The following is a 22,099-nucleotide window of genomic DNA, read 5'->3' as shown; positions in this document are numbered from 1 at the left end:
ATGTGCTTTAGTGGAATAACAGTAGGAACTTATCTACTGATCCTTAGTTAGTGGTAAGAAAAGAGAAGATAACTGCCCTTTGAAGATGCTAAAAAGATTGTTTTTTACAAGTTTAATTTTTCATTACAAAATCTTCCTGTATCTTAAGAGTGAGACATCCACAGCCCATCAAAGAAAACATAAATAACGTAGTCCATAATAACTTAGTCTCTAAAAACCGAGAATAAATTCTTTAGGCATTAAAAAAAAAAAAAGTCTGGAGACCAAACATAAAAGTGACTGAAAGTTCCTTCTAGCTTTTCTGAAAACCTTAGAAAATCTGCACTCTGACCTCTCTGTAAATCTAGTATCTTTTTTTTTTAAGATTTTATTTATTTATTTGAGAGAGAGAGAATGAGAGAGAGAGAGCACGAGAGGGAAGAGGGTCAGAGGGAGAAGCAGACTCCCCGCTGAGCAGGGAGCCCGATGTGGGACTCGATCCCAGGACTCCAGGATCATGACCCGAGCCGAAGGCAGTCGCTTAACCAACTGAGCCACCCAGGCGCCCTGTAAATCTAGTATCTTAACACTCTCCTATAAAAAATAATTCCACTTGGGCGCCTGGGTGGCTCAGATGGTTAAGCGTCTGCCTTCAGCTCAGGTCATGATCCCAGGGTCCTGGGATCGAGTCCCGCATCGGGCTCCCTGCTCCTTGGGAACCTGCTTCTCCCTCTGCTTCTCTCTCTCTCTCTCTCTCCCTCTCTCTCTCCCTCTGTCTCTCATGAATAAATAAATAAAATATTTTAAAAAATAATTTAAAAAAATAATAATAATTCCACTTACCTGCTTCCTGATGACAATCTGGAAACAAATCCAAAGGCTAATGCCAAAGGCAAAGCCCAAATAGACGTAAAACCTGTTTATCCATAATGACATTAAAGGTGATGAGAAGTCCCATGTATCCAAAGGATCTAAATTTAAAATGATACATACATATAATTTCACTTAAAGCTACATATATAAAGCTGCTCATCCTGATTTTAAGCATAAAAAATAAGATAAAACCAACCTTAATTTTCAAGAACGCAGCGAAGAAATCTATAAAAAATCAACTCTAATAAAATACACCACTGCATGTGGTAATGATAAAATTATCGTAAAGATAATACTAACGCAGGAATATATACAAAATTGTACCTTCATTTGGATATAGCATTTGGAAGTAAGAGAAGTTGAAATACTTCATGTGGAATTATGAATTTTGCTTTGTTTTGTGTGCTCCATAAGAAAAGCTTTAAAAAGTACTAAACTATTCCCTTTCTTCTAGTTTTAAAGACCCACTGCTACTTGTAAAGGGTTCTCAACGGACCTCACACCCCATTTTTTTGGAGTGATATATGAATAGATCTGGCCTCAAATGTCGAACCTGGAGGCAATTTCAAAAAGCGAAGCCTAAAATGTGGGGTTTACAGGTGCTGCTCCACTGTGGAAAGGACAAAAGTGGGTTTTGCAGTTGCTGCTCCACCATGGAAAAAACCAAAAGCCATCAATCAACACACGTGGGTAAAGAGAGTGGGCAGTTTTCTCTGCGTTTTACTTGAGGTTAGAAGCATAGTTCCTTCTGAACTCATCCCTAGCCTCACGAGGCAAAAGCCAGGTCAAAAGCAAGGTTCAGTCCTCCCTCCTGTCAGCGGCTCCCGTCCCGGGCCGACAAGTACAATCTGAAGGACCGGGCCCGAGGACACCACTCCGCTGGGAGAGGATCTGAGAAAAACGGGTTCCTCTCTCCTCCCCCGTCGCGAATTCTGCCCGCCGGGGGGCCCTTACCCATTCTCTTCAGAGCCCAGGCCCTGCGGCCCGACAGACCCTAGGACTGCAGACCTGAAACACCTGGCGGCCGGCGCGGATACCAGGAGACCGCCAAACTACCTTGAAGCACTATCAGTATACCCCGTACCCGCAGCGCTGGGGGCAGCCATGCCACTCGCCAGCCCGTCGGGATTGGCTCACAGGGGGAAGGGGCGGGTCCAGAGGGAAGCCCCGCCTACAGCTCCGCGCGAGGAAACCGAAGCCCTCCCGGTCCCGCTCGGATTGGCTCAGAGGGGAAGGGGCGGGCCCCGAGGGAAGCACCGCTCACCGCTCAGGGTGAGGAAGCCGGAGCGCATCCCAACGTTTCCGAATTGGTGCAGAGGTGCAAGGGGCGGGTCCGATGGGGAGCAAAGCCTAGGCAGGCGTGGCATAGGGGGAAGAAACGTGGAAAAGGCGGGCGAGTTAAGGGTGTATCTTCCACCAAATGCCATCTGTGGTCCTGTTTGGTCCTCAGTTGAAACACACCGACTATAAAAAGACATTATTTCGGGAAATTTGGTTGTGGACTGGCTATTAGATGATACTAAGGACCTTGGGTGATCTTGTTGGGTGCATCCGGAAGGAGTATAGACTGAAGTATTTAAAGCTAAAATCTTATAATTTGCTTTAATCTACTCCAATAGAGAGGGAGAATGAAACAAGAATGGCAAAATGATGATAATTGTTGAAGCAGGACGATGGGCTCATGGGGGTTCATCATACTTTTTTCTCAACTTTCTTAATCTTACAATTTGTCCACAATAAAGAGTTAAGGTAGGTGCGGCCCCGAACTCTGCGGAACTAAGAGGGGCCGAGGCCACGTTTCCACCCGGTCGCTAAAACATCAACTTCACCAGCCAATCAGAGCTCCTTAGCTCATTGGCGGAAGTATATTACGTTAAGGAAGAGCGCCTCTCCTGTCGGGCGCGGAACGATGTCGTAAAAGCCACAGTGCGCAGGCGTTGTTGCTCTCGTTTCCTCTCCTGGTTTCTGCCACACCTGACGCCTGCGCAATAAGACAACTGGGTGTATTGTGGCGGCCGTCGGAGCAGATAGCGGTCGAGGCGCGTGCCGCTGGGTCGTTACAGCGAGACGCAGGTGGTCCTCAGGCCGGCGGCGCGGGTTAGCCTTGGTTCCCGGGACCCAGCGTCTTTGAGCAGCTACCATGTCGATCTTCACCCCCACCAACCAGATCCGCCTAACCAATGTGGCCGTGGTACGGATGAAGCGCGCCGGGAAGCGCTTCGAAATCGCCTGCTACAAAAACAAAGTCGTCGGCTGGCGGAGCGGCGTGTGAGTGACCCTCTCCCTCCGGGCTCTGGCCGGACACTTGCCTCCGAGGCGGCCTACCCCTGGTCTTCGAATGAACTGGGGTCTTGGCAGGGAAGGAAATGGAAAGCGTGAGAATCACTGTCCTTCCCGAGCTTAGCGCCTAAATCAAGGGTTCCTTTTTTATTTGGTTGGTGTGGTTTAGGTTGTTGGTTTGGGGCTTTGTTTTAATCGGTTGGTGTCGTAAAACCTACAGCCAAGAAACCTCCAAAATATGGTCGTTTTGCCAAAATAGCATTAAAGGTTTGGGACCTAGCCTTCCAGATAGTTCCCGTAGCAGAACAGCCTGATCACAGATCTTTGCCTAGTAGTTTCACCGAGGTGCGTAGTTTTTCGCTGCTGCCATCTAGGGATCGAGATTCTCTGGCAGCAGCCCGCCCTCCGCCCCCGTTCAGTGTTTCATGCATACTCCCGTGACGTTTGTCTCAGTGGATAAGTGGGAACACAAATGCGGTTCTGAGTTTTGAAAATGGTTCCCTCGCACTGAGGGTCGGTTAGGAGTTTTTGTTGTTTCTTGGTATTCATATCGTTGCCATCTTGTATTTAAATGCGAATGAATTTCCAAGTTTCAGGTGTGCTCACTTAGGGTTTTCTCTCCTGCTGTCACAAGGGAAAAAGACCTTGATGAAGTTCTACAGACCCACTCAGTGTTTGTAAACGTTTCTAAAGGTCAGGTTGCAAAGAAAGAAGATCTGATCAGTGCATTTGGAACAGACGACCAGACGGAAATCTGTAAGCAGGTGAGTTCTAACATCTGCGGCATAATTGACTCTAATGTTCTTTGTAGTAGAAGTACTTATAAGTATGTTAAACTTTAAAACGTTATTTTTTGGGAGTGAATAGTTATCCTACAGTAGTTCAACCTGATAACATCACTTTTTTTTTTTTTTTTTTTTGGTGAGAGATGGGGAGAGAGGTTGGGGAGAGGCAGAGGGAGAGGGAAAGAGAAAATCTTAAGCAGGCTCCACTGCCTGGAGGGCTCAATCTCACAACCCTGAGAGCATGATCCCAGCCGAAATCAAAGAGTCAGACACTTAATGGACTGAGCCACCCAGGCACCCCTGTAACATCACTTTTTTTAATTGAAGTATAATAAATATACAGTGTTATATTAGTTTCAGGTGTACAACGTAAGTGTCACCACCTGTCAGAAAAGTGTTATTACAGTCTTATTGATTATAAACCATATGCCGTTCTTTTCATCTCTGTGACTTATTTATTTTATAACTGGAAGTTCAAACCTTTTAATCTCCTTTATCTATTTCACCCATTCCCTACCCACCTCCCCTCTGGCAACCACCAGTTTATTCTTATAATTAAGAGTCTGGGTTTTTTTGTCTCTTTTCTTTGGTCATTTGTTTTCTTTCTTAAATTACGCATGAGTGAAATCATGTGGTTTTTGTCTTTCTCTGACTTACTTCACTTAGCATTATACCCTTTAGGTCCATCCATGTCATTGCAAATGGAAAGACTCGTTCTTTTTTATGGCCCGGTAATATTCCATTGTATTTATACACACAGACACACACACACACCACTTCTTTATTCATCTATCAGTGGACACAGGTTGCTTCAATATCGTGGCTATTAAAAATAATGCTGCAACTACTGGGTATTTACCCCAAAGATACAAATGTAGGGATCCGAAGGGGTACGTGCACCCCAAAGTTTATAGCAGAAATGTCCACAATAGCCAAACTGTGGAAAGAGCCAAGATGTCTATCGACAGATGAATGGATAAAGAAGAAGTGGTATATATACACAATGGAATATTATGCAGCCATCAAAAGGAATTGAGATCTTGCCATTTGCAATGACGTGGATGGAACCTGGAGGGTGTTACGCTGAGTGAAATAAGTCAGTCAGAGAAAGACATGTATCATGTGACCTCACTGATATGAGGAATTCTTAATCTCAGGAAACAAACTGAGTGTTGCTGGACTGGTGGGGGGTGGGAGGGATGGGGTGGCTGGGTGATAGACATTGGGGAGGGTATGTGCTATGGTGAGCGCTGTGAATTGTGCAAGACGGTTGAATCACAGATCTGTACTTCTGAAACAAATAATGCAAGATATGGTAAGAAAAAAGAAGAAGATAGCAGGAGGGGAAAATGAAGGGGAGTAAGTCGGAGGGGGAGACGAACCATGAGAGACGATGGACTCTGAAAAACAAACTGAGGGTTCTAGAGCGGAGGGGGTGGGGGGATGGGTTGGCCTGGTGATGGGTATTAAAGAGGGCACGTTCTGCGTGGAGCACTGGGTGTTATGCACAATGAATCATGGAACACTGCATCAAGAACTAATGATGTAATGTATGGTGATTAACATAACAATAAAAAATTTAAAAAAATAATGCTGCAGTAAACATGAGGGTGCATGTATCTTTTCAAATTAGTGTTTCTGTTTTCTGTGGGTAAATAGTAGGGCGATTACTGGATCATATGGTAGCTCTACTTTCAGCTTTTTGAGGAACCTCCATGTTGTCTTCCACAGTGGCTGCGCCAGTTTGCATTCCCACCGACAGTGCATGAGGGTTCCTTTTTCTTCACATCTTCGCCAACACTTCCTATTTCTTGGTTGTTGTTTTTTATTCTAGTCATTCGACAAGTGTGAGGTGGTAACTCATTGTGGTTTTGATTTGCATTCCCTTGATGACAAGTGGTGTGAGCATCTTTTCATGTGTCTCTTGGCCATCTGTATGTCTTCTTTGGGAAAATGTCTATCGAGGTTCTCTGCTCATTTTAATCAGATTACTTGGGTTTTTTTGTTGTATAGCATCGTTTTCAGGACATGACAATTTTGCCAAGCCTCCAAAATTTAAGTCTTCTACTGAGTTGCTTTATTTTGTCCATTTATATATTTTCAGTGTAATATACTTGAAAATAGAATTTCTTTTCAAGGATTTCACCATTTACAACCTTTGTAAGATTGCCTTTTCTCCTTTCCCCACCTAAATAAGATCTTAGAGGGCAAGATAATCCAGCATATCCTTTTAGGTGAAGCTCAAGTTGTTACTTGTATATCAGTAGCTGAGAAGGATGGAATTTAATTTTCTCCCCAAGTTATTCTTGTGGTTAACAAATACTGTGCAATAAAGACATTGCTTTTTTAAATCTGTTGGGTTTTTTTAGATTTTGACTAAAGGAGAGGTTCAAGTGTCAGATAAAGAACGGCATACGCAGCTGGAGCAGATGTTCAGGGACATTGCAACTATTGTAGCTGAGAAGTGTGTGAACCCTGAAACAAAGAGACCATACACTGTTATCCTTATTGAGAGAGCTATGAAGGACATCCACTATTCGGTCAAAACCAATAAGAGTACCAAACAGCAGGTGAGTGGTTTTTAATGTCAAAAAGTATCCAAATGAAAATCAGTTGTCTCTGAAGAAAACACTAAAATAGTCAGTCTGTAATAATAACATGATACTACTTAGAAGCAGTTGGGTAGAGGTTTTGGGGAGGGGGAAGGAAATGATGGGGGTTATAGGGAGGAGTAATGGAATTTTTTTTTAACGAAGCACAAATGTACTACAGTTCTCTTAACTTTCCAAATCAAACCTTTAAAGATAAAACTTAGGACTTTTTTTTTTTTTTTAAAGATTTATTTATTTATATAAGAGAGTGTGCGCGCGCATGAGCTGGGGGAGGGGCAGAGGGAGAGAGTCTCAAGAAGACTCCACACTGACCATGGAGCCCAACACAGGGCTGGATCCCACAAAGACGAGATCATGACCTGGGCCAAAACCAAGAGTCAGATACTGACTGAGCCACCCAGGCGCTCCAAAACTTGGATTTTTAAAGAGTCATTTCAACTCTATATTTTACATTTTTTTTAATTTATATATTTCACATACAATTCAGTGATATATTCACAAAGTTTTTGCAGCCTTCCCTATTACCTAATTTGAGAACATTTCTATCACCCCCAGAAGAAACCCTGTCAACATTAGCAGTCACTCCTTGTTTCCTCCCTCTCACAAGTGTTTGGCAAATTTGTTTTCTGTTTCTATGGACTTTTCTCTTCTAGACGTTTCATATAAATGGGATCATACAATATGTGGCTCTTTGAAAATTCATACCTATTATAGTACATGTTAGTACTTCATTTCTTTTTAGAACTCAATAATAACCCAAAGTATAGAAATAGCATATTTTGTTGATGGATATTTGGGTTGTTTCTACTTTTTAGCTATTATGAATAATGCTGCTGTGAAATTCATTACAAGTTTTTGTGTGTACGTGTTTTCATTTCTCCGTACCCAGAAATGGAATTGCTAGGTCATGTGGTAACTATATTTAACCTTTTGAGGAACTGCCAAACCATTTTCCAAAACAGCTGCGGCATTTTACATTCCCACAGTCAGTGTTCAAGGGTTCCAATTTACCCACATTTTTGATGATAATTTGTAATTAATTCACCTTTTTCATTATAGCCATCCTGGGTGTATCATTCTGGTTTTGATTTGCATTTCTCTAATAACTATGATTTCAGCATATTTTCATGTGCTTATTGACCGTGGGTCATCTTTGGAGAAAACACTATCTAGATCCTTTGACCATTTTTTTAATTATTTGTATCTTTATTGTCAAGTTGTAAAAGTTCTGTTTATATTCCAGATACTGGTACCTCATCAGATGTGTGAAATGCTAATATTTTCTATTTAATGGGTTGTCTTTTCACTTTCTTGATGTTTTTTGAAACACAAAAGTTGGTAATCTTCAAGTCCAATTTATCTATATTTTCTTACAGTTGCTTACGTTCTCTGTGTCCATCTAAGAACCATCACCTAATTCAACCAGATGGAAACTGCTTTGTTTTGAATCCCTTATAAGGTAATGCAGCAGACGAAGCAAAGAAATGCCATTGTTTTCAATTTTGTCTTGCTAGGCTTTGGAGGTGATAAAGCAGTTAAAGGAGAAAATGCAGATTGAACGTGCTCACATGAGACTCCGGTTCCTTCTTCCAGTGAATGAAGGGAAGAAGCTGAAAGAAAAGCTCAAGCCACTGATCAAAGTCATAGAGAGTGAAGACTACGGTCAGCAGTTAGAAATTGTGAGATGAAAACACTCTTATTCTTTTGTGTTCGTGTTACCAAAGTCATCTATTCTCTAGTCATAAATGTGTAACCAACATTTAGAGGGTATGAACAATAAAACGTTTCCAAAACCTCTTACATAGAACTAAGTAAAAATGTCAAGGTCTAAGTAAAACTAAACTGTAGTTAAGCACACTTAGGATTTTTTGTTGTTGTTGTTAGTTCATGCTGATTTTGGATAAGAATATATTTTACAGTGAGTCTTCTGTTGTGAGGAAATTGGAAATAAGACTAAAAGTTGGACAGCCTTATATACCACAGAACATTTTTTTTTCTTTTTAAAGATGCATTTATTTGAGAGGGGGTGGAGGACAGAGGGAGAGGGAAAGAGAATCTCAGACAGCCTCCCTGTTGAGCGTGGGGCCCAACCCCAGGGCTCAATCCCACAACCCTGAGTTCACGACCCAACACGAAACCAAGGGTTGGATGTTCAACCAACTGAGCCACCCAGGCGCCCCCTACCACGGGACATTTTGTAGACACAACAAAAGCCTTGGGTCTTAAGTCCTCACTCCCCACTGTTCAGACACAGTATAGATTCCATTGTCTGCAAATTCATGCCTTGAGACTTTGCAATAGCTTCGGTTTAAATGAGCTCTAGACTGGGATTGTTGAGCATTCCACTCAATGTGAAGCAACACATCTGACATTCTGAAGTTCTCAAATCTTTTCAGAACTTCACAGGTGATTTCTAAATGGGCCTTCAAGCTTCTTTTTCTCCTTCAGATATCAATAAAAAGCAGTGCTTTCACTGAACTATAAATGTTCATGCTAAATTTTGGTACAAAAAGAACCATAGTTTTCTAGTCCCATTCACTTTACAGCCAGGGAATCCAGAGAGGTCCTCAGACAGGGAGGTGAATGCCTGTCATAGGGCTTACATGCATATTTAAAGACAGAGGCTGACTTGGAAAACAGTATGGAGACTACTCAAAAAGTTGAAAATAGAGGGCGCCTGGGTGGGTCACTCATTAAGTGTCTGCCTTCGGCTCAGGTCCTGATCCCAGGGTCCTGGGATCGAGCCCCGCATCGGGCTCCCTGCTCTGCGGGAAGCCTGCTTCTCCCTCTCCCACTCCCCCTGCTTGTGTTCCCTCTCTCGCTGTGTCTCTCTGTCAAATAAATAAAATCTTGGGGGGAAAAAAAAGTTGAAAATAGAACTACCCTACAGTCCAGCAATTGCCCTACTAGGTATTTACCCAAAGGATACAAAAATACTGATTTGAAGGAGTACATGCACCCTGATGTTTGTAGCAGCAGCATCAACAATAGCCAAACTATGGAGAGAGCCCAAGTGTCCATCAACTGATGAATGGATGAAGAAGTTGTGGTATATATATGCAGTAGAATATTATTCAGACATCAAAAAGAATGAAATCTTGCCATTTGCAACAAAATGAGTGGAGCTAGAGAGTATAATGCTAAGCGAAATAAGTCAGCCAGAGAAAGACAAATACCTATGATTTCACTCATATGTGGAATTTAGGAAACAAAATAGATGAACGTAAGGAAGGGGGAAAAGACAGAGGGAAGCAAACCGGAAGAGACTCCTAATGATAGAAAACAAACTCAGGGTTGATGGAGAGAGGTGGGTGGGGGATGGGCCGGATGGGGGGTGGGTAATGAGGGCACTTGTTATGATGAGCAGTGGGTGTTATATGTAAGCGATCAGTCACTAAATTCTCTCCTGAAACCAGTATTGCACTGTGTTAACTGACGAGAATTTAAATAAAAATTTGGGGGAGAAAAAGACAAAGGCTGGACTAGAACCCAGTCTGCTGCCCTGTGCGTTGTGTTCGCTCTTGCGCTGTAGGACTCTAGCAGTAGGGACCTCCGGAAAGTGGAATGCGCTTGTCCTAGAGGAAGTTAACGCTGTGTTCCTTTGCATTGCTCGTCTTCCTGAGGTGAGCAGCTGTGTTCCATGTTTCAGGTGTGTCTGATTGACCCGGGCTGCTTCCGAGAAATCGATGAGCTAATAAAAAAGGAGACAAAAGGCAAAGGTTCTTTGGAAGTACTCAACTTGAAAGATGTGGAAGAAGGAGATGAGAAATTTGAATAACATCCGTCAAGCGCTTCAGCTCTAAAACACTAAAGCATTTTCTTTTCCCACAGTCCTCTCTTCTTTCTGTGGTCTGCCAAATACTTGCTCAAACTATTTGACATTTTCGATCTTTGTGGTAATGTGTACACAAAAAGACTCCTAATACGTATTACACTGTGGGAGGATTCATTCAGTTTTAATCATAAAGTGGGGTTTTAGGCAAAAATGAAAAATCCAAGATACAGAGGGCAGAGTAGCTTTTTGCTGCTGTGTCATGCCTTGTGCTTGGCAGCATGCAAGTTACCTGAGGCAGGTCTTGTGGGTAAAAAGTTAAACTCTGTACATTATAATAAGATAAATGGAGGAGGATATGATAAATAGTGTTTGCTGAAGAAAACATAATGTCTTAACGGAATGTGTGGCCTAATACATAGTTTGGATGATGACTTCCTGATTATCTGAAAGCTAGCTCTGTGACCACTGCAGGACTAAAGTAATATTCATTGAACGTGCTGCCGTAACCTAGATTATTCTCACTAAAAAATAGTCATTTGTTTCTAATCCTTAAAGTTTATAATACATAATATAGCGGAATTATGTGCAATCAATAAAACCACTCTTTATTTTTATTAAACTGTGGCTTGTATTTCTAGACAGCTTCCAAGCCCCCTTCCTTTTCTCTGCCTTTTGTCGGCTAGGGTTGGAGAATTCTCAGCAGGATGAAATAAATCCTATGAGGAGTGGTTAGAGCCGGGCCTGTCCTGATGGACACCTGATAAATCTTAGTTATTTGGGAAGTAATTGAATAAAATTATTTTGTACTTAAACACTTAAATGGACAACGTGCAAGTTTTTTAAAATCTACTTACCTTCAAAAGAGACGTTCTGGAATACAAATTGGGGTTTCACTCAAAATTAACATGTTGTATTTTGTGGACAGAAGTTTTTGACTTGAGCAGGTCCAGATGGGTTTTATAAGCACACAGAATTCACTGCTAATACAAGTTCTCAGAAATGGCCCATTTTAAAATAATTAATTGAAATTGCGAAGTCAAAATTGTTTTCTCATGGTGTTAGAAGAAATACTCCTGCTGGCTATCTTTGGAACACATGCTTCATGTAATGCTGAAATTGAATTACTGTTTTGATACCAATCCTTGAGATGGCCTTCTGACCGAATACATTTTACTGCTACAGTTTATTGTTTCATGAAGCTGATCTAAACTCGAAGGCCCAGAAAATAATTTTTAACCAGTGGAGTTTACAGTTTATCTCCAGCTTAGTGTTTCAGGTTGGAAGTCCTAGTCACTAGAAATGTTCATTAGCTGCATCTTGAGTAGGAAAGTTCAACAATTAGACATCACTTTTAAAGTGTTTCTCATTCTCATTATTCATCTCCTAAAAAGCTGGAACCTTAAGAAATGTCAAATGTAGATCACATTATAATGAGTCACGCTTCTGAACCTATAAAAAATAAATTTTTACCATATGTTAATCTCATAACTCAAAAGTAGTTAAAAATTTTGGTTCTCAATCATGCTTCCAGGAATGGTGCTATAATGGGTTGTTTGAAGGAGTGAGCTGTTTCTGTTGCTTTTTTCAATGCAAGCTTGTGTACATTTGGTCAGAATGTCATTTTAGAATTAACCCTTTCCTGTTAGCACTGCTCTTATGTGAAGTGTTGCTTGTACCCGAACACAGTCACTCTAGCCCGTGGGACCTCACACCACTTTGAAATCCTCTCCAAGGCCTGGATTTCACCCTGCCTTGTGTTCTAGAGAGCTCCTTAAATTCCCACTTAGCATGCTGGATGGTGAGCTACTCAAGGGCAGGAGATGAGCCATTGACGTTTGGACCCAGTAAATGTGGAATAAATGTCTGTGCAGTGATACATGCTATCTCAGGGCTGTCAAGTGAGCATGGCAGAAGACTGTCTCGTCCAGCTAATGACTTTGTCAAATCCATCTTCCAAGCTAGAATAGGTGTCAACGCTTTGAGCTAAGGCTTCCCACCCTTCATACTAACGCATGCTGATGTGCCACTTGGCAGGTTTCTGGTCTGCACAGATACCCCCCCCACACACACACATGCAAAATTAAGAATAGAACTACCATATACCACCCAGTAATTGCACTATTGGGTATGTACCCCAAAATACAAAAACACTATTTGAAAGGATATATGCATCCCTGTGTTTATTGCAGTATTATTTCCAATAGCCAAATTATGGAAGCAAATTTCCATCAACTGATGAATGGATAAAGAATGTGTGATACACACACACACAATGGAGTATTACTCAGCCATAAAAAAGAAATCTATTTGCAATGGTGTGGATGGACCTAGAGAGTATTATGTCAAGCAAAGTAAGTCAGAGAAAGACATACCATATGATTTCACTCATGGGGACTTTAAAAAACGAAACAAATGAGTAAACCAAAAAAAAAGTAAAAAAAACAGACCTATAGAGAACAAACTATGGTTACCAGAGGGGAGGTGGATGGGCGGATGGGTGAAACAGGTGATGGGGATTAGAGTATATTTACCATGATGAGCACTGAGTAATATGTGGAATTGTTGAGTCACTTTATTGTACACCTGAAACTAATGTTCAACTACACTGGAATTAAAAACTTAATTTAAAAATAATATGTATTTGGCTGTTATAACTTCAATCAGGAAAGCTGAGTGAGCCTGTGGCATTAACTGGCCACAGATGGAGAAGACAAACTGCTTGCAAATACAAACCCCTGATCCAAAGACACAAGGGCAGTCAATCACAGGTACTGATTTATCACAAAGCTGCTTCTCACAAGAGCAACTCTACATAGTGTGTTTTTGTGTCGAACCGTTCGTTTATAATGGTTCATTCTCCCAAGCAATCTGAGGAAGCCAGCTAGTCCCTAATAAAATGTTTATCACCGAACTTCAAAATCTGTATTCTCAACAGTAGTCCCAAAGTTTATGTTCATGAGACCAATAGCATAAGAATTTTTTATAAAATGCTTAGCATAAGAATTTATATAAAATGTTTAGAAATTTTTAATAAAGTGATTGCTTCCCTCACTCCCTGCTAGGGCAACTCCAAAATTACTAACCAAATCACTGTGGCTGGGATTAGGAGTCTGGAACAAAGGCTGGACAGCACTGCCCAGACAATTTTGAAAAAAAAGATCAAGAGGAAGTTGTCTTACCAAATAATAAAACTGTCCATATAGCTGCTATGATCAAAGCAATGTAGAATTGGCACAGAACAGGCAAATAGAACAGAGCCCAGAGATGGGGGCCCAAACCCAAAATAGATGAAAACTTAATATATGATAAAAGAAGTTCTGGTAGGCAGAATAATGCCCCTTTCCACTTACCCACCCAACCAAGATGCCCATGCCCTAATCCCTGGAGCCTATGAATATACTTCTCTACACGGCAAAAGAAATTTTGCAAATGGAATTAAAGTTACTTTAAAGTAGGGAGATTATCTTGGATTACCCAGGTGGTCCCAGTGTAATCCTATGAGCTCTTAAAAATGGAAGAGGAAAGCAGACTGACTTGTTCAAAGACGAAGCTCAGGGGAAGAAGAGGCAAGAGAGGGTTGCAGCATGAGAGTACTCTACCCGCCCTTGTTAGCATGGAAGACGGAGGAATGGGACCATGAGCCAAAGAACTCAGAGGGCAGCCTCCAGAAGCTGGGAAGGACCCTCAGCTGACGGCCATCGAGGAAACGGACAGCTGAAAGGTACTAAATTCTAAGAAATAACCTGGAAGAGTAAGGAAATAATCCCTGGAGCCCCTGGGATGGAACACAGCCTTGCTGACCTTTGATTTTAGCCCAGTGAGACCCATACTGGGCTTCTGACATAAACTGTATGAGCATCTGGGCGCCTGGGTGGCTCAGTCAGTTAAGCATCTGCCTTCAGCTCAGGCCATGATCCCAGAGTGCTGGGATCGAGTCCCCTAGTAGGCTCCCTGCTCAGCGGGGAGTCTCCTTCTCCCTCTCCCCTCTCCAGCCCGCCCCCCACTCATGCTCTCCCTCTCTCACTCTCTCTCTATCAAACAAATAAAATCTTTAAAAAAAGAAAAAACCAAGTGAGCTTCTGACATACAAAACTTCAAGGCGACAAGTGCATTTAAACTGCTAAGTTTGTGGTAATGTGTTAAGATAGAAGTAGAAACTGTAGATTACAAATGTTTCATTATGGTGAACAAAAATGGCTGATTGCTAAATAACATTTGCATAATGTCTTCTATCTAACACAGACTCCTACATCATAACATAGAGAAAAATAAATTTTACATGCACTATAGAACTAAGTGTAGAAATAAAGGCATGAAAAGTGTCAGAAAATATAGGAAAATATTTAACCTAACAGAACAGGCTTTCTTAAGGAAAACAGAAACCTAGAAACTATAAAGGAAAATAGTAAGAGATTTAACTACATGAAGGCGAAATTCCTGGATGACAAAAGACACTTCAAGAAAGCTTGAAGAAAAGAGGGCACATTCTGCGTGGAGCACTGGGTGTTATGCACAAACAATGAATCATGGAACACTACATCAAAAACTAATGATGTAATGTATGGTGATTAACATAACAATAAAAAATTTTTAAAAAAAGAAAACTTAAAGAAAATATGGTTGGAAGAGTAAGACAGGTGGAATGCCAACAAGTTAGGACAAACCAGTATAAAGGTCCTATCCTTATGCCGAGCACTGGAAATATGGACGCTAATTCGAAATAAATGCAGAATAAGATAGTCAGCTTCTCTCAGAGGAATACAAAGTAATGAGAAATCATTTTCTATCCATCATATTGAAGAAAAGGTAAAAGACTAATCCTGATATTGTCAAAAATGTAGAGAAACAGGTATTTTCATGCATTGCCTGATGGAAGTGTAAATTGCTACAACCTTTAAGGAAAACAATCTGTTGGTATCTCTCTCTCTTTTTTAATTCCAGTATAGTTAACATACAATGTTATAATAGTTTCGGTTTTACAATGTTATGATTCCACAATTCCATATATTACTCAGTGCTCATCATGATTAAGTGTACTCTTAATCCCCATCACCTATTTCACCCTCCCCAACCTATGTCCCCTCTGGTAACCATCAGTTTGTTCTCTATAGTTAAGAGTCTCTTTCTTGGGGCACCTGGCTAGCTCAGTTGGCTAAGTGAGTGCCTTTGACTCAGGTTATGATCCCAGAGTCCCGGGATAGAGTCCCACATCGGGCTCCCTGCTCAGCAGGGAGTCAGCTTCTCCCTCTGACCCTACCCCCTCTTGTGCTCTCTCTCTCTCACTCTCTCTCTCAAATAAATAAATAAAATCTTTAAAAAAAAAAAGTCTGTTTCCTGGTATCTCTCTCTCTTACTGTCTCTTCCCTTTGCTTGTTTTGTTTCTTAGATTCCACATGAGTGAAATCATACGGTATTTGTCTTTCTCTGACTGACTTATTTCACTTAGCTTTATACCCTCTACACCCATCCATGTCATTACAAATGGCAAGATTTCATTCTTTTTTATGACTCAGTAATATTCCATCGTATATATCTACCACATCTTCCTTATCTATTCATCTATCAATGCGCACTTGGGCTGTTCCATTATTTGGCTATTGTAAATAATGCTGCAATAAACAAAGGGGCATGTATATCCTTTCAAAATTAGTGTTTTTGTATTTTGGGGTACATACCCAATAGCACAATTACTGAATGGTATGGTAGTTCTATTCTTAATTTTTTGAAGAACCTCCATACTGTTTTCCACAGTGGCTGCACCAGTTTGCATTCCCACCAACAGTGCACGAGGGTTTCTTTTTCTCCACATCCTTGCTTAAACTTGTTGTTTCTTATGTTGTTGATTTTAGCCATTCTGACAGGTGTGAGGTGATATCTCATTGTATTCAGGGATCTGCATTCCCCTGATGATGAGAGATGTTGAGCATCTTTTCATGTGTCTGCTGGCCATCTGTGTGTCTTCCTTGGAGAAATGTCTGTTCATGTCTTCTGCCTCACTTTTATTTTTTTTTTTTAAAGATTTTATTTATTTATTTGAGAGAGAGAGAGAGAATGAGAGATAGAGAGCACGAGAGGGAAGAGGGTCAGAGGGAGAAGCAGACTCCCCACTGAGCGGGGAGCCCGATGCGGGACTCGATCCCAGGACTCCAGGATCATGACCTGAGCCGAAGGCAGTCGCTTAACCAACTGAGCCACCCAGGCGCCCTCTGCCTCACTTTTAATTGGGTTATTTGGGGGGAGGTGTTGAGTTGTGTAAGGTCTTTATATATGTTGAATACTAACTCTATCAGATTTGTCATTTGCAAATATCTTCTCTCATTCAGTAGGTTGTCTTTTAGTTTTGATGATTGTTTCCTTCGCTGTGCAGAAGGTTTTTATTTTGATGTAGTCCCAATAGTTTATTTTCTTTTGTTTCCTTTTCCTCAGGAGACATATCTAGAAAGATGTTGCTACTGCTAATGTCAGAGAAATTACTGCCTGTGTTCTCTTCTAGGATTTTTATGGTTTCAGGTCTCACATCTATGTCTTTAATCCATTTTGAGTTACTTTTTGTGTATGGTATGAGAAAGTGGTTCACTTTCAGTCTTTTGCATGTAGCTGACCAGGTTTCCCAGCACTATTTGTTGAAGAAATTTTTTCCTATTGCCTATTCTTACCTCCTTTGTCAAAGATTAATTGACTATATAATTGTGGGTTTATTTCTGGGCTCTTTATTCTGTTCCATTGATCTATGAGTCTATTATTGTGCCAGTACCATACTGTATTAATGACTACAGTTTTCTAATAAAATGGGAAATTTGGAATTGTGACATCTCCAGCTTTGCTTTTCTTTTTCAAGTTTGCTTTGGCTATTCAGGGTCTTTGGTAGTTTTACACAAATTTTAGGATCCTTGCTCTAGTTCTATGAAAAATGCTGTTGCTATTTTGGTAAGGATTGCATTAAATCTGTAGATTGCTTTGGGTAGTATGAACATTTTAACAGTATTTGTTCTTCTAATCCATGAGCATGGAATGTCTTTCCATTTCTTTGTGTGGTCTTCAGTTTCTTTCATCAGTGTTTATAGTTTTCAGAGTACAGGCCTTTCACCTCCTTGGTTAAATTTATTCCGAGGTATTTTACTATTTTTGGTGCAAGTGTAAATGGAATAGTTTTCTTAATTTCTCTTTCTGCTACTTCATCATTACTGTATAGAAATGCAATGGATTTCTGTACATTGATTTTGTATCCTGGAACTTTGCTAAATTCATTCATCAGTTCTAGTAGTTTTTTTTGGTGGGTTCTTTTCAGGTTTTCTATATATTCTGTCATGTGCAAATAGTGAAAGTTTGACTTCTTCCTTACATATTTGGATTCCTTTTATTTCTTTTTTGTGTCTGATTTCTGTGGCTAGGACTTCCAGTACTATATTGAATAAAAGTGGTGAGAGTGGATATCATTGCCTTGTTCCTGACCTTAGGGGAAAAGCTCTCAGTTTTTCACCATTTAGTATGATGTTAGCTGTGGGTTTTTCACATAAGGCCTTAATTTTGTTGAAGTATGTTCCCTCTAAACCTACTTTGTTGAGGGTTTTTATCATGAATGGATGTTGTACTTTGCCAAATGCTTTTTCTGCATCTATTGAAATGATCGTATGGTTTTTATCCTTTTTCTTATTGATGTGATATATCACATTGATTGATTCATGAATATTGAACCACACTTGCATCCTGGGAATAAATCCCACTTGATCGTGGTGAATGATTCTTTTTAATGTATTGTTGGATTTGGTTTGCTAGTATTTTGTTGAGGATTTTTGCATCCATGTTCATCACGGATATTGGCATGTGTTTTGCTTTTCTCCAAGCCGTCCAGCCCATAGGAGACCACAGAAGGGTACATGAGCGGGGCACCATACCCAGACATTTCTAGAGCAACCCACTATCACATCATTTTCCCTCTTCCATCCTGACCAGCATATGTGTACATATATCATTGAGATACATCTTTCCGAGGAAAAATGCCCTTACTACATGCACTGTGCTCTAATGTTTTCTGTTTTTACTACTTTCCTTTTTCCTTCTTTATCGTTTTCTGTGCCAGCCATGACCTGCAGCTTGAAAACCACTGCTCCACATGACCACATCCCAGATCACAAGCAGAGGCTTTTGGGAAGGATTGTGTTCTTTTTCCCACTGTCCTTTTGCTTCTGAAGTGATATGTTAACAACAGTCTCCTCTCCTCTCTCCTCCCTACCGTACCCTCTCCTTATATGACATTGACCCAGATGGAGACGTAGAATCCTCAGCCATGCACTTGTACACTCACTCTACCTGTGCATCTATTTGCACTCAAATCTTGGCATTTTTACACCGGACCTACCCAACAGGTACACCATATGGTTAGTGTTCATGCCCCTTCCTGCCCTTAGCCCGGAGGCTTCAGAGGGCAACTCCTAACAGGTTCATTGCATCACGAATGGCTTTTGCAAGGCTCTTACCTCTCTCTTTTGGCCTCCAATGAGAGAGTCTCTTTTTAGGTCCCTATCTCCCAAACCCAATTTCCATTTTCAAATGCAAAGTCAACTCATTTGGAGTCAAAGGCTGTTGGGAATTATTGCACAAGGGCTGAAAAAGATAAAAAGATAATGGGGGGAGGGGAGGAACTTCTGTTCAGGAACTCCTGTTCAGCAAATTGTGGAACTTTGCCTATATTCATTCCTATTTCTTTCCCTCTGTGCAATCGGGGACTTTATAACTTCAGTTATTCTATAAACTATAGAAGAAAAGGTGTGGACTCTAGAGTCAGAAAACCCTGATTTTATCCCAGCTTTGCTGGTTAGTAGCTGCTTGACCTTGGGCAAATCACTTATTCTCTCTAAGTTTTTATTTCCCCATCAGTAAAATGGAGCTGATAATGCATGTAAAGCCTTAACCCATCCCAGAGCACATGCACAATACATTGTTAATTTATTTCAGAGGAGTTTAGTGATTCATGTCCACAGCCACAGAACAATCTGTTGACTGAGGAAGAGAACATCATTTTCCCCAGGGGCAGAACCTGGCACAGGGGACCAGGCTCCAACACAGACTTGCTATGGAACTCGGGACAAGGTTATTATTGTCTCTGGCATTTGGTTTTCTCGCCTTAAAGTGGAGAAAATACCCTATCCATCTCACATGGTGTTTAAGTGACATCATTCCCTAACAGGACATCAAAATCAGACTCGACTTATTATCTCCTAAATTGCTCTTGAAAACAATAGGTGATAAGAACTCACAAGAGAAATGCCGGCCATCTATGCAGGACATGCTAACACTGACGGAAACAAGGCAGGAGTTGAAGAGCTCTGCATTGTATCCCTCAGAACTTTAAGGACACAGACTCTGATTCCTACCTCCTGGCTGGAAAGGTCTAAAGGCAAAAAGCTGACAGCAGAGAGAACCTCATCAGAGCAAGGCACTCTCCCACGTGGGTCAGGGCAAGGGTGGACATCCCCTTGAGGAAGGTAGTTGACCCAAACAATCTGCAAAGGACCCCACCTAAGAGTTAGGTACCCCAACTGCCACAATCAGGAACTGAGAAGGCAGCTATACTCCGCCGTTGAGCGGGGGGACCGTGATAAGGGAACCATACATTAGGAGCCCCCATAGGGTAGAGGGCCAAAAAACCCACAAAAGCACCCCACAAGGCCATGAGCCCACATTTGGGCATCTGCCACAAGCAGAAAATGCCAAGGTCATATGACAACTGCACCAGTCACGTAAAACCTCTTCAGCCCTCCCTACGTTTCCTCCCTCCGTTCCTCCCCATCGGCAGAGCCAGTGGGAGAGGAGGCAGCCTGAGGAGACCCGGAGGTCTTGCCTCCCACGTGGCAGGGTTCAGGGTCCAGATCAGCTGGGGGAGCCATGGGAGAGGGGAGGAGCTTTACAGGGCCTTTGTTTCCTCGATTTTGGAATGGATGGGGATTGAATATCCCCGACCGCCCAGAGATGGGGACCAGCTGAGGTAATACCCATGATGTGCTTGAAAGAGTGCCCAAAGTAAGCTCCGGGCCCCGATCAGAATAACAAACCCACAGGCACACAAGTCTGGGTCACAGCCCGGAGCTTCCATTGGCTCTTCCTTCAGCTTCTAAGCTTTTTGTAGGTCTTGTCTTGGAAGATCAGCCTCTTTGGTTCTGTTCAAAGACAACATCCCTGAACTGAGCAGTGACAGAGCCCAGACTGGCCCCTGAGTCCCTGAAAAGGGCAGCCTCCTCATCCTGGCCTCAAAGCGGCCAGAGCACAGGCTGCATGAACACTATGGACAGCTGGCAGGGCCTTCTCCGGTTTGGCCCACCTTCTCCGCAACTCTTCCACTGCGCTCATCCCCACGGGTGGGACCTCACAGGCCTGTTAGCCTGCTGGACCCAGATAACTCCCCACTCCCGTCCTCTGAGACTGGTGGCAGATGTGGGTCGTGATGGCAAACCCACATTAACGTTCATCAGCTGATAAACCGAAGGATTCCAAAGGCATGGCCTTTTTTTTTTTAAACGATTTTATTTATTTATTTGACAGAGAGAGAGTACAAGCAGGTGGAATAGCAGGCAGAGGGAGAGGGAGAAGCAGGCTCCCTGCAGAGCAAGGAGCCGGATGCGGGACTCAATCCCAGGACCCTGGGATCATGCTGGGCCGAAGGCAGTCACTTAACCAACTGAGCCACCCAGGCGCCCTGTGTTTTTCAGTTCTGCTGCTTGGAGGGTGACACCCAAGACTGGGTCTCCATCTCTAATCAACTACTCTGATAAGTGTCAAAGAAAAGGGAAATTTCAGACTCAGGAAACCCCACCAACACCATGAAAGCAACAATAGCAACAGCAACTCACATCCCCAGGCTAAGGGCTGAACCCTGAGTATCCAATTCCCGTCCATTCCTTTACAGGTACGTCACACAAAGTCAAGAATAGCAAAGGCTCAAGGATGGTTTAGACAAGGACAGCCGGATGCATGTGTCATCCTGGATTGGGTCCTGGGGGAATAAAGCTGTTAAGTGACGGTATTGGGGTCTCATCTCACAAAATTTGAATGTGGGTCAGAGATTAGATTACAGTATTGGATCAATGTTAAATTTCCTGGTTGTAAGAACTGTACTGTGGTTCTAGGGGCACCTGGGTGGCTCAGTCATTGAACGTCTGCCTTCGGCTCAGGTCATGATCCCAGGGTCCTGGGATCGAGTCCCACATCGGGCTCCCTGCTCAGCGGGAAGCCTGCTTCTCCCTCTCCCACTCCCCCTGCTTGTGTTCCTGCTCTCGCTGTGTCTCTGTCAAATAAATAAATAAAATCTTTTAAAAAAATGTGCTGTTATTATATAAGATGATGTCCTCATTCCTAGGAAATACAGAAATATTTATGAGCAACGGGGGAGGGATGATGTTGCTAATTACTCAAATGGCCCAGAAAAAATTATCTACTACAGAGAGAGGGAAAGAGACAGAAAGCAAATGGGACAAAGATAAACAATGGTAACTCTGGGCCAGAGATGTTGGAGAGTTCTTTCCTCTATTCTTGCAATTTTTCTAGAAGTTTGAAAGTATATCAAAATAGAAAGTCACAGAAAAGCAAGCCACAGCGTCTGGATAAATGTTCTAAGATCTTGCCTCACAGATGTTTCCGTTGCTCCCAGATGAGATAGGCTATGGAATATTCCCACCTCAGAGAACTTTTTTAAAACAATTTTTATTCTTGAGGTATAGTTGACATCCAATGTTATATTAGTTTCAGGTGCACAACATACTGATTCCACAACTCTATACATCCCTCAGTGCTCATCATTG

The 22,099-nt window shown here is 41.9% G+C and overlaps 2 protein-coding genes across 4 annotated transcripts in view; one reads left to right on the top strand and one right to left on the bottom strand.

Annotated features, from left to right (window-relative positions):
* Window positions 1-1,980, bottom strand: part of LOC114214540 (S-adenosyl-L-methionine-dependent tRNA 4-demethylwyosine synthase TYW1) — a 213,628-nt gene extending 211,648 nt beyond the window's left edge. For all 3 annotated transcript variants that reach the window (XR_003610443.2, XR_003610445.2, XM_028110270.2), the window contains exons 1-2: window positions 1,807-1,980; window positions 823-950 (exon numbers count right to left, since the gene is read on the bottom strand). Coding sequence is in view for 1 of the 3 variants with exons in the window: in XM_028110270.2 (XP_027966071.1) it covers window positions 823-950; window positions 1,807-1,810 (132 nt within the window). In the remaining 2 variants the exon portion in view is untranslated. The remainder of the gene's footprint in view (window positions 1-822; window positions 951-1,806) is intronic.
* Window positions 1,981-2,791: 811 nt separating this feature from the next.
* SBDS (SBDS ribosome maturation factor) lies at window positions 2,792-11,124 on the top strand. Its single transcript, XM_028110272.2, has 5 exons — window positions 2,792-3,120; window positions 3,767-3,896; window positions 6,287-6,487; window positions 8,044-8,208; window positions 10,179-11,124. The coding sequence occupies exons 1-5, from the start codon at window positions 2,993-2,995 to the stop codon at window positions 10,305-10,307; spliced, it is 753 nt and encodes a 250-aa protein (XP_027966073.1). The 5' UTR covers window positions 2,792-2,992; the 3' UTR covers window positions 10,308-11,124.
* Window positions 11,125-22,099: the final 10,975 nt, after the last annotated feature.

Source organism: Eumetopias jubatus, unplaced genomic scaffold (assembly GCF_037043125.1).
Source record: "Eumetopias jubatus isolate StellerSeaLion01/CBP00866 unplaced genomic scaffold, mEumJub1_p1.0 scaffold_12, whole genome shotgun sequence".
Lineage (NCBI taxonomy): Eukaryota > Metazoa > Chordata > Mammalia > Carnivora > Otariidae > Eumetopias > Eumetopias jubatus.
The sequence above is the reverse complement of the archived record's forward strand: the minus strand, read 5'-3'. Positions and strand labels throughout refer to the sequence as shown.

Coding starts and splice junctions, on each gene's coding strand:
- SBDS (XM_028110272.2), top strand. CDS start 2,993: ATGTCGATCTTCACCCCCACCAACCAGATCCGCCTAACCAATGTGGCC. Junction 3,897..6,286: donor AGACGGAAATCTGTAAGCAG/GTGAGTTCTAAC, acceptor GGGTTTTTTTAG/ATTTTGACTAAAGGAGAGGT. Junction 8,209..10,178: donor ACGGTCAGCAGTTAGAAATT/GTGAGATGAAAA, acceptor TCCATGTTTCAG/GTGTGTCTGATTGACCCGGG.